The following is a 16,495-nucleotide window of genomic DNA, read 5'->3' on the forward strand; positions in this document are numbered from 1 at the left end:
CTCTAGAACACACAGATGGCCAGTCCGCCCCTGGGTGGAGGTGAAGGGAATGAGCACTTTTACAGCCTTTCTGGTGAGGTGGGGGAACTCGGTCTCCACAGACAGCCAAAAGTGTGCAAGTGACTACTCATCTTTCTCTCGTTATTTTTTTCTCCCGCTGCGCCTCTCCTGAAGCTCTCTGGCGCCCTCCAGGGGAGGCGCGCCTCACACTTTGAAAACCGCTGATCTACACTGAACAGAAATATAAACGCAACACTTTTGAAACGTGCAGTTTCAGAGTGGCCTTTTATTGTGGCCAGCCTAAGACACACCTGTGCAATAATCATGCTGTCTAATCAGCATCTTGATATGCCACACCTGTGAGGTGGGATGGATTATCTCGGCAAAGGAGAAGTGCTCACTATCACAGATTTTTTCAGATTTGTGAACAATATTTGAGATAAATGGTTATTTTGTGTATATCGAAAATGTTTTAGATCTTTGAGTTCATCTCATGAAAAATGGGAGCAAAAACAAAAGTGTTGCGTTTATATTTTTGTTCAGTGTACTTATGCCTACCTTGGGTGCATCATTATTTTTGAATGACATATACATGTATAAGAATGTTCCAAGAGTTTTTCAGGTAGTACTGTCCTTACACGACTGCACAGGACTGTAATGGAATTTTGTCATAGAGTCCATGGTTGAAAACGCAAATTATTGCAAATGACCAACAATTGCCAGTATCTAGACTTGCAATCCTTGCCAATAAAAATATTGTGGAAAAAACTATATATTATTAGTTGTGTGCAGAGAATCAGCAGGATCAGAGGCCCATAAGCCCAAAAACAGAAGCCAAAAGACACATGAAAGACATGTTTGGAGCGTGCACTCAATGAGTTGCTTGTATTGGTAATATGTGGATGCCATCTTGGAACACAGTATCCACTTCTCTTGATATATCAATATATTAGCTGTATTGGAACACTGTTACCAGAACGGAACCCTGGTTACTCAGCCCCCTGCCCACATCCTTCATTTAAAGCATTTAAAGCTAACCTACACCTTAAGTGGAAACTAGAGCAGAGCTACCCCTGGAAAGCACGACAGAGCTAACACAAAGGAAGGCTAAAGAGATGTGCATGCGTTTGTGTTTGCTCCTGCAGTTGTGCAGCGTTACCTCCATCTTCAGTCTTTGTCCAGCCTAAACCCTGAGGGTTTGCTACGGTTCTGTAAACAGTGGAATCAAATTAGGGCTTTTTTCGTATTAATCCTTTGCTTTGACGCAGATTTGACTTTCATCGTCTCAGAAAGTCACCCCTAAAGCTGGTCAACAGAGCCGGCAGGCGGATGTTTAATGTGTGTTTTACATTGGTTTTGCAGCAGCCTGGGGGGTTTGGGAATAGGATTTGCTGCAATCACATTCTGCTCAGGAAAAAACACTGGCTGACTTTCTCATCCGCTATTATTTTATTATTCTATAACAACGGGGAGGATTGTTGGCTTATCCAAGCATCACAGTTTGTTTCAAACCAAGATATCTCAACACCTACTGTCCACACTTCCATTCCATTATGTTTGAATATTCATGGTCCCCAGAGGATTCCAAACAGTGTTTGCATCAGAGTAAAAGGCGTTCACTACACTAAACTGCTGCAGCTGCTGTGGGAAGTGATTCATGGATTCAAAAATAGATGTAATAAAAAAAAAAGAATGACGGTCTGTCTTGTTTTTGAAACACTCTTAGATGTACGTCTTTCATCTAAAGGCTATTAGCAGTCTTTTCACTTTAATCCATGTCATTTATTTAATGATTTGGTTTGCTCTGGCTTGGTGGCTCATTCTGTCAGTGAAGTTGTTTGGTGAACTGCTGGAGGAGTAGGAGATGGTGCAGTCACTTTTTGGTCCAAACATACTACAAGTCAAGGACAATCTATTCAAAATGCACTCCTCCCTCATTCTGTTGTGGCTTAGCTTCTGTTTTCAATTTCAGAGCACCTGATGTTGTACAGCACAAAGAGTCACAGGAAGGATTTGCTGTCCTTGGATATCCCCTCTCCGACATGTACCTTCCTGAAACTAAATCTGCCACACTACACCCCCTCTTTCCAACACTCTCTCGCACACAAGCTGTTTCTCTGTGTGAATTGCTTCCAAACACATTGTACAGAGTATCCATCTGCCAACACAGACAGAAAGATGACACTTCAGTCACACAGAGCAAATCCATGTCTGGTCGCACGTCCTGCCACCCAGCACGTATTTGACAAATGGCAACATGCAGGAAGAGGCCAACTTCAACATCTACCCAACGCAGTACAAAATGTTCACAGCTTGAAAACATGGCAGCATTTTAAAATGTGGAACCGTTTCAGCGTATCAGACACTAAGTTTTACCAATCACAGCTTAAACAACAGAACAAACAACAAAACCATCTTATTATTGAAGCCACATCTGTCCTTCCAGAGGTACTACCTCATTTAAAAAACACAACCAAGGATTCAGCAAAACCGAGCCAAATGTGACTATAAGTTCAAACGCTTTGGCCACTACATCATTGTTTGATTTGACTGAGTTTTGTCAATTTATCCAGTTGTGTCCGAAGAACAATCTCTTTACTGGTGGCTTTGAGTCACATGTGGCACCCAGAGTTGGCCCAGTGTGTTTTAGATATTTAAAAATATCTAGAAAAAATATAATATTTTATAAACTAGATTTGCTGGATCTTGACTGCTGATGGGCCAAGCTTATTTACTCGTTTGGCATGGATGCAGTTAATGCAAATAATAGGACAACACTACTTGTTACAAATATTTATATTGAGGTGTTTATCACAACACTGACTGTTTAAAGGACTTGGACAACCCCAACACTGTTTGTTGTGCCATTCGGAGTTTGACTGTGGTTGCTTTATGCCTGCAACTAATACAAATAAAAGAAACACACACTGGCACAAATGAATATGCAATCAGAACTCTGAAAAACACAATTATCCCTTGGGACAGCACTTCAGTCACACAGGCCACAAGGACCTGAAGTTATAGGTCTGGGGGGGGGGGGGGATGGCTGTCAGTTCACAGATTCCAACATCTCCTCTGTGAGAGACCTTTGGATCAAAACCCTCAGGGCCACTTCACCGCCAGCTCTGGATCAGACACATGATTGAATAAATGATAGGGTTTAGGACTGAAATGTGACTTCAATGCCGCTTTTTCAGAATGATCACAATCATGCAACAATCCATGTAATTATAGTACATTGTGTATCATAATTAGGTGTCTTCTATCTTTATTCTATCCAGACCACTTTCCCTTATGCTTGTATTCAACTCCGTGCGATGACATGTGTCACTGTATTCCTAATATACCCTGGGTTCTGGTCATGGCGGGTTTTTTGTAGGTTTTATGCCTTTTGGCAACTAAAAGGTAACTAGAATAACTTGGCAAAAGGCAGCAGGGAGCAGTGACTTCCTGGAGTCCTTTTCTGGAGTTATCCAGAAACGATTCACTCCCACTCAAACCACTAAATGTTATTTTTGTATGTGTTTGTTTACGGATCACTTTTAGAAAGTGAACGTTTTGTCCTGCATCCAGTCTCCATGCTTATCATCTCTCGCCTCTTGCTACAACCTGCTTGTTTGAGACTGGTATCGATCCTCTCACTTAGGTCCCCACAGGAAAGAGAATGAGAGTATAGCTGGAAATGGAAATGAACAACATGTTGAATCAACAATGCTGCTGGATTAATATAATTGAGTCTATTGATTGATATAATTGAGTGTATTGATTTAAATAATACTAATGTATTTTTAAATAAAGTGGTCTTGCTCTTCTCTGTACGGGGCATTTATTTATCTTCATCACTGATCATCATGTTTTGATATGATCTTTATATGTTGTAATTATTATGCTTCAAGCATTCTGCTAAGGTTTTGGGGATGACTCTGTAATTTATCAATTGTTTATTTTCTCTTTCTTTATTCCAATTAGATGTCTACATTCATATTTTTTTTGTGCAGCGAGTTAAAATGTTTCACTGCTGTATGATGGATGCAGTACTCCCCACAGTAAGTGAGTGTTGCAGGGCACTACACTAACTCTCTCCTGTTTTCTCTTCTCTCTTCATTCCAGTTGGAAGCGTTCTACTCCATCTTCACCACAGAGCAGCAGGACCACGTGAAGTCAGTGGAGTATCTGCGCAGCAACTTCAGGCCCATCCAGAGTTTGGACAACCGCCACGTCTTTAAGTCAGCAGTGAAGGACGCCTGGATGACCGACCTGACGGAGAGCAGCGGGCCGTATGGCACGGAGGCTTCCAGAGGTAGAGCTCTGCCTTTAAATGTTCACCTAGGACCGTGTGCTTGTTAATGAAGACGACTGTGTCCTGGCACTCTGATCAGCAACACTGCACTTAATTCACCTGAGTCATTCACTTTATCAACTATAGTTTTTTTCATACAGTAGTTCATTATAGTTATATTACTTGTCAAGCAATATTATATTGTTCCTATGTGGTCTGAAACAAAAAACAACTTGATAAAAAATAAATGTCCCCGGATGAAGAAAGAAATGATGAGAGTCAATGGTTTCATTATGAAAATGATTTAAATGATATACAAGACACATTTTTTTATCCAAAATTAAATTAAATAAATCTACATTTATTTGAAATGTCAAGTTCAAAGATAAGAAACAAATGTATCAAGATAAAATAATAGCCTTTCCAGACAATGAGTTTAGAATCCATTAAATAATCCTTAATCCTGGTCAAGGGATTTCAAGATGGCGTCTGTGTCGGCATGCCGCTCCCTCAGCTCTCTTCCTTTAGCTATCCTGCTTTTGTTTTATGTTTGTCAGAATGTCCCTGCTCTACTTGTCTATTATCGCCAAGCTCTCCTCCACCTCAGACCCTCATTGGAGTTTATACTGCTGCCCAAAACTACATCTGGCAACCATAAATCCCCCCCCCCCCTCTACTGTCGGATATTCCCACCTACCTGCGCCGGTTGCCCTTCATCCTGCCTCACCGAAAGAGCTTTAGACGACGGGTGCGCTTGTCCATCAAAAAGCACACCTGACGGCTTCTTCTGGGACTTATCCACGCATCAGATGTCATGGCCCTCCCGCTGCACGCCATCCGAGGGTTCGGTGGATTCGCCCTGTCTTTCCGGAGCTGTGGCCTCTGCTGGGCCCGCTGACAGCTCCTCCTGCCCGACTGACTGCTCCCGGTCCGCGCGGCGTTCAACACGCACATCTTCGTCAACTGAGACGCACTACACCTTCGGCCAGCCCGGAGAGAAAACTCTGCATGACTTTGCTAAACGCTAGGTCAATAGCAAACAAGACGTTCCTGTTAAACGACTTCTTCACCTCTCATGATCTGGATTTAATGTTCCTGACGGAGACCTGGGTCCACGCCGGCGAGTATGTACCGTTTTCTGAACTTCTTCCTCCCGACTGTACTTTCTTCAGCTCCCCCCGTACCACCGGCCGTGGTGGGGGTATAGCTTCAGTGTTTAGAGCTAATCTCCAATGCTGTTTGCTTCACCCAGTAACTAGCTATGCTAGCTTCGAGTTGCAGCTTTTTGAGCTGAACCTGGCCTCACCTATACTCTGTGCAGTCGTGTATCGTCCACCAAAGTACAATAAGGATTTTATAATTGACTTTTCTGACTTTCTGTCCGGGATCATGGTGAAATATAATCGTGTTTTGATCTACGGAGACTTTAATGTCCATGTGTGCTGCGAGTCTAAACCTCTGGTTAAGGCCCTGTCACACTGTCCCGAAATTGACTCCCGATGGACATACGAATATGGAATTGTGAATTTCGCACAAAGATGGCCCCGAACCACACACGAAGGCAACATTTACATTACATTTAAGACATACAACTGCAATGAAAGTACCAAAAACAATTATGTTACAGTACTATGATACTGTACTGATATCTTCAGACTTTGTTCTTTACTTTATCCGTCGTTATATGTAGAAAATATTACGTTTTCTCCGTAATGTTGTTTCCATAACAACAACAACTTCCTGTCAACTGTCCTTCAAAATAATATATTATATCCTTTTTAGTTTCACAGAACACAAATTGGGTTATTTACATAATATATTTACATGATTTTGTTGTGCAATAAAACAACCCGATGGACACACGATAAAGGAAATGTTCAAATTCGGCTGTGATCGTAGCAACATCGGGCCATTCGTGAGGGCATCTTAAGCCATCGTATGACCGCCGGTGGAGTTTCTCAGGCTCCGGCAGCAACTTCGTGAGCGGTGGCAAAATCTTTGGCATGCCAAAAAATTGCCGAAGGACCTTGCGAAGGTTCATTTTCGTGTTGAATTTGTGTGTCAATGTTGCCCTTCGTAAGGCCATCGTGAGGGCATCTTGTTATCATCGTTGCCATCGGGCATTCGCCCCGATCAGAGTGAGGGTGAATGCACCGATGATAACACGAAGATGACACGATTTGACAAGATGCCCTCACGAGTACCTTACGAAGTTGCCGCTCACGAAGTTGCTGCCGGAGCCTGAGAAACTCCACCGGCGGTCATATGATGGCTTAGATGCCCTCACGAATGGCCCGATGTTGCTACGATCACAGCCGAATTTGAACATTTCCTTTATCGTGTGTCCATCGGGTGTCAATTTCGGGACAGTGTGACAGGGCCTTTAGGGATTTTTTAAACCTCCTCGACTCTTTTGGTCTTATTCAGTCTGTGGCTGGCCCAACACACGATAAAGGACACACCTTAGACTTAGTATTATCGTTTGGATTGTCTATCTCTGTGGATGAAATCTGTGCAGGAACGCGTATCTCAGACCATTTACCGGTTCTGTTTACAACCTCAATCCCTTCTGTAGGAGTCGAATCACGTGCTTCTGCGCGTTGTCTGCGTTCAATTAACCCCTTGACTGCCTCACAGTTTTTAGATGCTTTTAATACTTTGTAAATTAGAGGTGAACTGTGCTTTTAGTGCGGATGAGTTTATCTCTTTGTTTGATTCGACATGCACACTAATACTGGATTCCGTTGCTCCTTTTACGCTTAGACGCAACAAAGTTCTCTCAGAGCCGTGGCTCAATGATTGTACTCGCGCTTTTAGACGCGCTTGCAGGCGTGCAGAGAGAAAATGGAAAAAGGATAAACTCCATGTCTCCTTAGAAATTCTTCGTGCTTGCCTTTCCGATTATCAGACGGCAGTCAAAGCAGCCAAAACGGAGCACATTTCTCTGTTAATCTCTAAAAACAGCCATAAACCTCAAGTTCTTTTTAATGTCCTCAATTCGATCATTAATCCTTGTGATGCTTCTCCAATTGTGCCATCAACTACTCTCTGCGATACATTTCTTACATTTGTTATTGAAAAAGTATCTGCTCTTAGGCTAGCCCACACTAGTGCTACCTCAGATCCTGTTCCCTTTCTGTGCCCTGCTGTCCTCGACCACTTTGAGCCTGTATCCCTCTCTTCTCTCTTGGATGTAGTCAAGCACCTGCGGCCGACAAACTGCACCTCAGACAGCATTCCCTCTCGCTTTCTCAGAGATGTTTTCGAATCAGTTGGAGCAAGTATTTTATTACTTATAAATACCTCTCTTAGCTCAGGATGTGTCCCAGCTGCCTTCAAACATGCCGTGGTTAAGCCACTATTTAAAAAGAAAAATCTTGAACCTTCCATTCTCGCAAATTTTAGGCCCATCTCCCAGCTACCCTTTTTATCTAAAGCCCTGGAGCGAGTACTCTACGCCCAGCTGCAGTCTCTCTTAACGGCATCCATGAAAAGTTTCAGTCTGGCTTCAAACACAGCACTGAAACACACAGCACTGAAACAGCCCTTTTAAGAGTTTTTAATGATCTGCTCCTAGCCGCCGTCTCAGGTAGCCCAGCTGTCCTGGTGCTGTTGGACCTGACAGCTGCCTTCGACACTGTGGACCATAGCATTCTGTTGTCACGGCTTGAACAGTCCGCAGGCATCACAGGCTCTGCCCTTGCATGGTTCAGGTCCTACCTGACAGACCGTAGCTTCTCAGTGCAGTTAGGTGTGTTCTCCTCTGCCAAAGCCCGTCTTACCTGTGGGGTTCCCCAAGGCTCGATTCTGGGCCCCATCCTTTTTCTACTGTACATACTGCCCATAGGCTCAATTCTCACAAAACACAACATCCCCTTCTACTGCTACGCGGACGATGTACAGATCTATCTGCCTCTCAATTCAAATGCCAACTCACTACAGCAGTTGATGGACTGCTTAACAGAGATTAAATCCTGGCTGAGACAAAACTTCCTCACCCTCAACGAGAGCAAGGCTGAGGTCATCTTTTTTGGACCCCGACCTCCAGCCTCTCCGGTTGATATTCTGGGCTCCCTCAATAAAAATATCCTCCCCTCTGTTATGAACCTTGGAGTGACCTTCAACAGCGCCTTTACATTTAATAAGCAGGTTAGCACTGTAGTCAAGACCTGCTTTTTCAAAATACGACTATTGGCTAAGACCAAGTCGTTTTTATCTTTTAAAGACCTATAAAGGGTTATTAACGCCTTTGTTACCTCGAGACTGGATTACTGCAATGCTCTGTATGTGGGTATGGACCAGGCCTCAATTAGACGCCTCCAGCTAGTGCAGAACGCAGCTGCATGTCTTCTCACTGGCCATAAAAAGCATGAACACATCACCCCAATTCTGGCTTCATTACACTGGCTTCCAGTTCGGTTCAGAATAGATTTTAAAATCCTTGTATTTGTTTGCAAAGCCCTAAATGGGCTGGCTCCGGCCTATATAGCCGAACTCCTCCATCGCTACACCCCAGGCACCCTAACCTTCCTTTTGATAAAGCTTATAGTTGATAGAATAATCTAATGAGAGTGCTTTGACGCAGATACACTGTGCCTCTTCACCTACATTTTGGTTCTTGCTCTTTCACTTAAATCCTAAAAACTTGGATCTTATATTTAAAACTAAGGTTATTACTACTTCTCATTCTTCAAAAATATTTTCTCTCTCTACTTCTCATACTCTATACTCCTGTAATCTATTCTTTCTATCCTCTCTTTATCCAAAACCTTTTCCCTCCATAAACTCACAAGGTTTCATTAGAGGGAAACAGGTTTGCAGAGTGGCTTATTCAGGCCGGGGAGTGTTATGCCGTAGTCACAGCGTACCTCCTTACCTCTCACCAATTCCAACTAAGGCTCCAGTGGGGACCTTTAGACCCTCCAGAAAAACGCGGGCAAAAATCCTTGATTATGCAATCAAACATGCAAGGTTTTATGTGATTTTATGCGGTGAAATTGCGGTGAAATTGGTAAGTTGCGAAATATGCGGAAAGTTGCGAAATATGCGGAAAAAATAAATATTGGGCTGTCTTATTTATTTATTCTCTCTCACACACAACCTACCACTAACGTTAAACCCCTTTACTATTCTATTAAACACATTCAATGTTTATTTATTGTAAAAGCAATTGGGCTATTTTAATCACACTCTCTCTCTCACACACACACACACACACACACACACACACACACACACACACACACACACACACACACACACACACACACATCTCCGCCTCATTCTGTTTTCATTTACTTGTTCGTTATCTGACCAGCTTCAATCTTGTAGGCTTCTCACCTCGTTTCTTGTAGCCCTCGAAAGGGTTTTGGAGGTTGATGCCTCGGTGAACGTGAGTTGTTTGGCTTTCTTGTCCGCAGCAGCAGAAAGCATTTTCGAATGTTTGAATGAATCAAAGTGGGTCGTCACCGTGGATGTTCTCTTATGCTCCAACACACAGTTGCACGGGGTGCAGAATAGTTTCCCCCCACTTTCGTGCAAGACATCGGGGTACTGCTTTGCCCGGTCTTTAGCAGAATTGTTCGTCGGTAAATGAGATGGATTAGATTTTTTCATCTTGGTGTTTTCTCTCTCGTGTGAGTTCCACACGTTCACTCTACGGTGTTGTTTACCTTCTGTGATGCGCGAGCTGATGACGTCGCGTCATCATCATCACTACTTCACGTCAAGACGAGTTAACTTTTTTTTTTCAACTTTGTGTGGAAAAATGCGGGGATTATGCGGCCTTTTGATAAATATGCGGCCTTTTAAAAATCTGCGCCATTTTGCTGATTATGCGGTAAATTCTGCGATCGCAGAATGACGTTTTTCTGGAGGGTCTAGACCTTGTTCCCTGAGTGTGCCTCTCCACCTATGTTTCTTACTCTCTTACTTGCTACCCTTTGCCCCCAACCTATTCTTCCGTCTGTCTGTCTGTGTCTGTGTACTCTCATGTTCCGATTAACCCAGTCTCCGGGATCCGGAGTCGAGGCTGATTCTCGTGTCTTGGATCCTCTATCCCGAGTTCTGGATTAAGTCGTGGACTTCGGGTCGTGGCTGAACCTGTCTCTGCGGTCCTGCCTTGGGTCTCGTCATGCTGCTTCCCTGATGGCTTCCTCAGGATTGTAGCTGACATCCTCGTGGATTCATCTTCTTATTACAGACACATGCATTTCCTAACATTCGGTCTATATGCTGTAAAATGTATTATCTCTTCGATTTACTCACGGCATCTATTGCACGTCTGTCCGTCCTGGGAGAGGGATCCCTCCTCTGTTGCTCTCCCTGAGGTTTCTCCCATGTTCCCTTTAAACTGTGGGTTTTCTCTGGAAGTGTTTCCTTGTACGATGTGAGGGTCTAAGGACAGAGGGTGTCGTATTGTCATACTGATATTCTGAACAATCTGTGCTGTTGTATTTGCTGTAAAGTGTCTCTACTGTAGGCTATTTGTATTATATGTACAGCACTTTGGCTCGACCAAAAATCGTATAAAAATGTGCTATATAAATAAAACCTGATTTGATTTGATTAAATCCTTTATTTATTGTTTATTCCAGCATGTAATATTACTGTTTTTAAGACATTTGTCCACACCTGCTTCCTCTAACAGCGAGATATATATATATAACGAGATCATCCAAGGTGCTCTTCCTCTTGCTTTACCCACTAAACTATAGCTTCATTCGTTTTCCCTCTGTCCGTTCTAAACTGCTCCTTTATTCCCACATTTTTCTTGCATTTCCTAATTTTAATAAATTAGGGATGTTCAGTGTTGCTCACAGTGTGTGTGTGTGTGTGTGTGTGTGTTTCATTTCACCAGCGAGCTCAATAACTCCCCTAGCATAAGGCAGTGGGAGGCTCACCAGCCGTCTTCCCACTCCTGCCTCATTACCACTCAAACAACACCACACATTGTGTGTGTGTGTGTGTGTGTGTGTGTGTGTGTGTGTGTGTGTGTGTGTGTGTGTGTGTGTGTGTGTGTGTGTGTGTGTGTGTGTGTGTGTGTGTGTGTGTGTGTGTGTGTGTGCATGCATCTGTGTTAGTGTGCACGTGTTTCTAAGTGTATTTGTAAGTGTTGGTGTGTGGCCTAGCATCTGTGCTGTGTCAACTGTCCTAGTGAGATTTGGCCATTCCCTTCCTTCACTTCCATATGGTCGACTAGGAGATGTGCGTCACCTAGATGTACACACACACACACACACACACACACACACACACACACACACACACACACACACACACACACGTAGTGTATATACTGTATATGTAGTGTTGTCCTGGCATAGTGTGCTCTCTTCAGTTTGTCCTTGAGCGCTGCAGGGACATGTTTGCTGTAACAGGGCCGATCTGCAGAGGAGGAAGGAAGGCTGGTAAAAAAAAAGAGGTGTACTGGGATGTTGAGGGGGACTAGGGGTGTAAACCTGTTCATGTGTGTGAGTGTTCAGCTGTAAACCCTCATCACTTCCTGACAACACACAATACACAGGTTGTTTTTTTAAATGGATATCTGAACATAACCTATACAGCAGCAGCATAATTGCACCAGTTATTTTCTTTCCAAGCCCCCTCCCTGTGCTAATGTATTCCATTGTACTGAGGCTCAGCCTGAACACCCTCCTCCTGCTAGTGTGTGCTTCTCATCAGCAATGATGTTTCATTTACTTGTGTGTCCCTGAATGACTGGCAGCCTCACATTTAGTCAGGCAGAATGACAGATAGATGTATTACAGAGAGGAAGGGTGTTGTTATAACCACAGCCCAGCACTTTGGGAAACATACCTGTCCTATGTTCTGAAACAAAAGAAGAACCACGAGTAATCTGTGTGTATCAAGAATAGAGAGAGCTCTGTGTTGGGCTTTAGCACACTGAGAGGGAATTGCTAGCTTAAATAAAACGTATTATTAAAAGCTTTAACAAATCTAAATTAAATATTTGTAAGTTATCATGTAGCCTAATGAACTCTACTATTTCCCCATTTGACATCTGTTAACAAAACAAAAACACCAGGAAAAGCATCAGATCAACCCTGGTCTATGAACTTCTGTGTATAAGGATCTAATAAGACATACTTCACTTCTGTGTCTCTCATTGAAGCCTCCTGGACCTGTAGCAGTGGTGGGCTCAGATTGCATTGTTTCTGTTTTCATCTGACTCTGGATCAGACAGCAAACAGACATGTTCCCAATTGTTGTCTCTGTTCCTTTCAAAATGTCTCATAATAGTTCAGTCAGAGGCAAGGTCAAAGGTTGAAAGTCGCTCCAGCTGTGATTTAAGACTTCAATCAAGAGGAATCCTAACTCCTCAGCTGACTAAAGAAAGTGAACGCATCTCATCCAGCGGGTCAGATGTTTGACCTTTCCTTTCTGCTTTTAGAGAGTCTTTGCTGTCTAAAATATTATCTTACACTTGACTGTAAAGATCAACCTTTTTTGCAAAGAGATGAAAAGCTTAAAAGCATAAGCAGAGATGACCTTTGCCCTTTATTGAGAGTCTGGATATACTGTATCAGAGGAGCTCCAATGAGCAGGGAGAAATCAGAACATCTATCAGTCCTGCTGCCAGCTGTTGGGCACAGTGACATTGTGAGTGCATTCATACAATAAGACATGTGACACATTTATTATGATTATATCCAGTATGTTTAAACAATTCACAATTATTGTTACCTATCAGGCACAATTATCTGATGACATGTCTGTTAGAGGTTGATCTGATAAGAACTGTTATGAATTGTAGACTTACTCAACAAGTCGACCTTTTTGCACTGTTGCACTGATATGTAAGTAATAAGTTGTGTAATCTTTACAAGACTCAAAGTGTAAAATCGAAACACTGAGATTAAAAAGGAAAATAAGTGTTGTCACCGCTCCCAACTAAGACATATTTGCACACAAAACCTCATGAAGAAGCTACAAGTTTCCAAAAGTGCTGAAGTTTGCCTTCCGCCTTGAAACCTAATAACCAAAATAACATGATATCCAGTTTATCTTTACAAATCTTCTATCTATACATCTCTGTATAAACTGCAATGACAAACACACATACTCACACTCACAGTCCAGCTGGTCTGTTTGACCAGAGTTGAGCTTCCTCTCATTTTTCTAAATTATTATTTCACTTGCAGATTTGTATTTTATTGAATTTTTCCACACAACCTACGCTGCACATTATTGTGTTTAGCCTTTTTCAACTCAGTTCAGTGATAAATGACTACAAATATTCACATATATTGTACTGTAGATATTTTGTAAGAACCTAGCTTGCAGTCTGAATGTCCTATTGTTCCTCTCTGCGCACACTTTCTGCACGTATTTGGTTTAGGTCAAAATGTCCAACAGCTGAGTCTTATCTCTGCATAATATAACTACAAATAATTCTACAAAAGATTCAAGTACTATATGAAGTAGCCAGTGAGTAAGGCAAGTGCCAGTGTAAGTGCTGCTTAAATAACAGTGCTTGATGCAGGAGGGCTGAAACATTACTCAGTGTTAAACATGCACAGAAGCACTGCAGAAGGATGGACAGTGAATACATTTCAACTTCAAGTAAGCAGCATTTACATTTTTCAAATCAGAAGTCATTTTCCTGAAAGAGCTTATTGAAGATATACTTGTTTTCATAGTTTGGGCTGTATGTCCTTTATTGATATTTTAATTACAAGGAGTTGAGACCTGGGGATACAACATTGTTTGAAGCCAGGAAGACTATCTTCCTTCCCTTTCGCTTCGCTGGATGACTGCACTGCACAGCGTACATTAGCAGTTTCATTTGGAGTTTAGTGTACTGCTTAAGGGCCCCTCATTGGGAACTGGAGCATTACCACAATCAAACAAGTCCCAACTGTCTTTAAACTCCACTAAGGGTTCTGGCTGCTGATGAGCTCCACACATCCAGGTTTGTGGAGTAACAGATGACCTGTTACAGGATCACATAATCAGGAGACTAAAGAATGCAGCTTACAGTTACATACATCAAATAAGTCATCAGATGGCTGTTACATATTTAAAAGATGGGGATTAGCAGTATTACAATGTTACAGTACATCTTACAATAAAGATCAATATATTATAGGGAGAAGTAGTGTCTGCATTTTCTTTTTGGTTTTCATTTAGGCTACTGTCCTTTAATGATAATGTTGCAGTGGGTGATTACCTGATTTATTATACAAAAATACTTTGTTTGCTTTAAATACATCTATTACACTTGGCCATTTATTTAGATGACAACTTTTTCATACTAAATATATTGGTTTCTTCTTTTCCATGGTCACATTGGTCTGTTGTCTTACAAAATACGCTTTAGTAAAAAACATCATATTGATATGTATTTTCTCATTGCATTTATTTGCATTGCATTTGACATCATCCAAAAGTAACAGAAAGTAATTAAGTCACATTACTTTATAATGTGATACTCAGATTATGTTACTGATGACATATTTCCTCAGGTAATCAGTCATTTGAACAGATTACATTTTTAAAGTAACCCTCCCAAACTGAAAAATAATAAATGTAAAGGTCCCATGTCATGGCCATTTCTACTGATCATAGTTCCATTGTTGAGGTCTACTAGAATAGATTCACATTGTTCAATGTTCCAAACTCACATTGGTTTCTCACAGAGCATCTCTGTATAGTCTGTGTATTCACTCTCTGTCCTAAACGGCTTGTTGGAGCAAGTGAGAGCTAGTGAATGTTTCGCTCTGCAGCTGGATGAGAGCACGGATGTAGCAAATGTCGCAGAATTGCTTGCATACATCAGATTTATTTCAGAAGACAACTTTGTTGAGGAAATATTATTATGCAAAGCACTGGAAGGTGGGACCACATTTCCAAGTTTTAGATGAGTACATCATCTCAAATGGACTTGACTGGTCTCGTTGTGTGGGTGTGTGTTCAGATGGGGCAGAGGGGCTATGACAGGCAAAGAAAGCGGAGTGACAGCTTTGATCAGGCAGAAGGCCCCAAATGTAGTGGCAACGCAACGCACTCCATCGCGAGGCACTTGTACACATCATTTAAAAAATAATTTGCAACAGGGGGGTCCCCGCCAGAGGATAATGCTATATGGGGGTCCTTGACATGGCAACATTTGGGAACCCGTAGCAGACCCTACTGTTACACTGTTCATACTGAGACCTTACCTCACAATCCAAGTGCAAAGCCCCGCAGAACGAGCCACAATCAGACCAGTCATCGATCAGCTGTGGTCAACACGCTGCAGGGACAGAGGAGTCCTGTCCTCCTATAAGGCCCCTCACACACTTTTGACACAGAGAGAGGGGGGGCGGGGGGGGGCAGTAAAGAGAGATGTCCTGTGTGGGTCCTACCTGTGTCACACACATCCTCTACACATGTTCTGTTCTCTGTGATTGGGCCCTAAAGTCTTCATCACTCACTGCCATCCAGACCTCGTGTGTGTGTATGTGTGTGTGTGTGTGTGTGTGTGTGTGTGTGTGTGTGTGTGTGTGTGTGTATGTGTGTGTGTGTGTGTGTGTGTGTGTGTGTGTGTGTGTGTGTGTGTGTGTGTGTGTGTGTGTGTGTGTGTGTGTGTGTGATGGCCCGCTTATCTTTGATGAAAGCTGTAAGAGGGTCTCTTCATCACCCTGCCTGACACACTGGGCTACACACCCTCACACAGGGAACAATTCTGCAAAACTGGTGTGCATGTAGTAGGACTCACACACACACACACACACACACACACACACACACGCATGCACATACACACACACACACACACACACACACACACACACACACACACACTCACACCAGGTTGCAACCTGTTAAATAACTTTTCCCAGTATAGAGGTCATTCACTGTTTGACTTCCAAATGATGCCTGAGTATCGGCATGCGTGTGTTCTACTTTGTGAAAGTGTGTGTGTGTGTGTGTGTGTGTGTGTGTGTGTGTGTGTGTGTGTGTGTGTGTGTGTGTGTGTGTGTGTGTGTGTGTGTGTGTGTGTGTGTGTGTGTGTGAGAGAGACTAATGGCTTTAGTAATGCTAAGCCACATGGGGCTTGACTGCAGGTTATGAATAGAAAAACTCCACTGCAGCTCTTTATGAGCAAGCTAATCAATTTGGTTCCAGCAGGCACGTGAGCCCTATTCTCAATCAGCCCATGTTCATCATCAAATTACCTTTTTAATTTGCATAATATGATAGAGTGTTTGG

At 42.6% G+C, this 16,495-nt stretch overlaps 1 protein-coding gene across 1 annotated transcript in view; it reads left to right on the forward strand.

The window, feature by feature from the left end:
• The window catches only part of LOC117562065 (receptor-type tyrosine-protein phosphatase gamma-like), a 323,613-nt gene that overhangs the window by 198,494 nt on the left and 108,624 nt on the right, over positions 1 to 16,495 (forward strand). Inside the window, 1 exon segment of the mRNA XM_034239841.1 lies at positions 4,111 to 4,300. Coding sequence (XP_034095732.1) covers positions 4,111 to 4,300 — 190 coding nt within the window.

Source organism: Gymnodraco acuticeps, unplaced genomic scaffold, assembly GCF_902827175.1.
Source record: "Gymnodraco acuticeps unplaced genomic scaffold, fGymAcu1.1, whole genome shotgun sequence".
NCBI classification, from domain to species: domain Eukaryota; kingdom Metazoa; phylum Chordata; class Actinopteri; order Perciformes; family Bathydraconidae; genus Gymnodraco; species Gymnodraco acuticeps.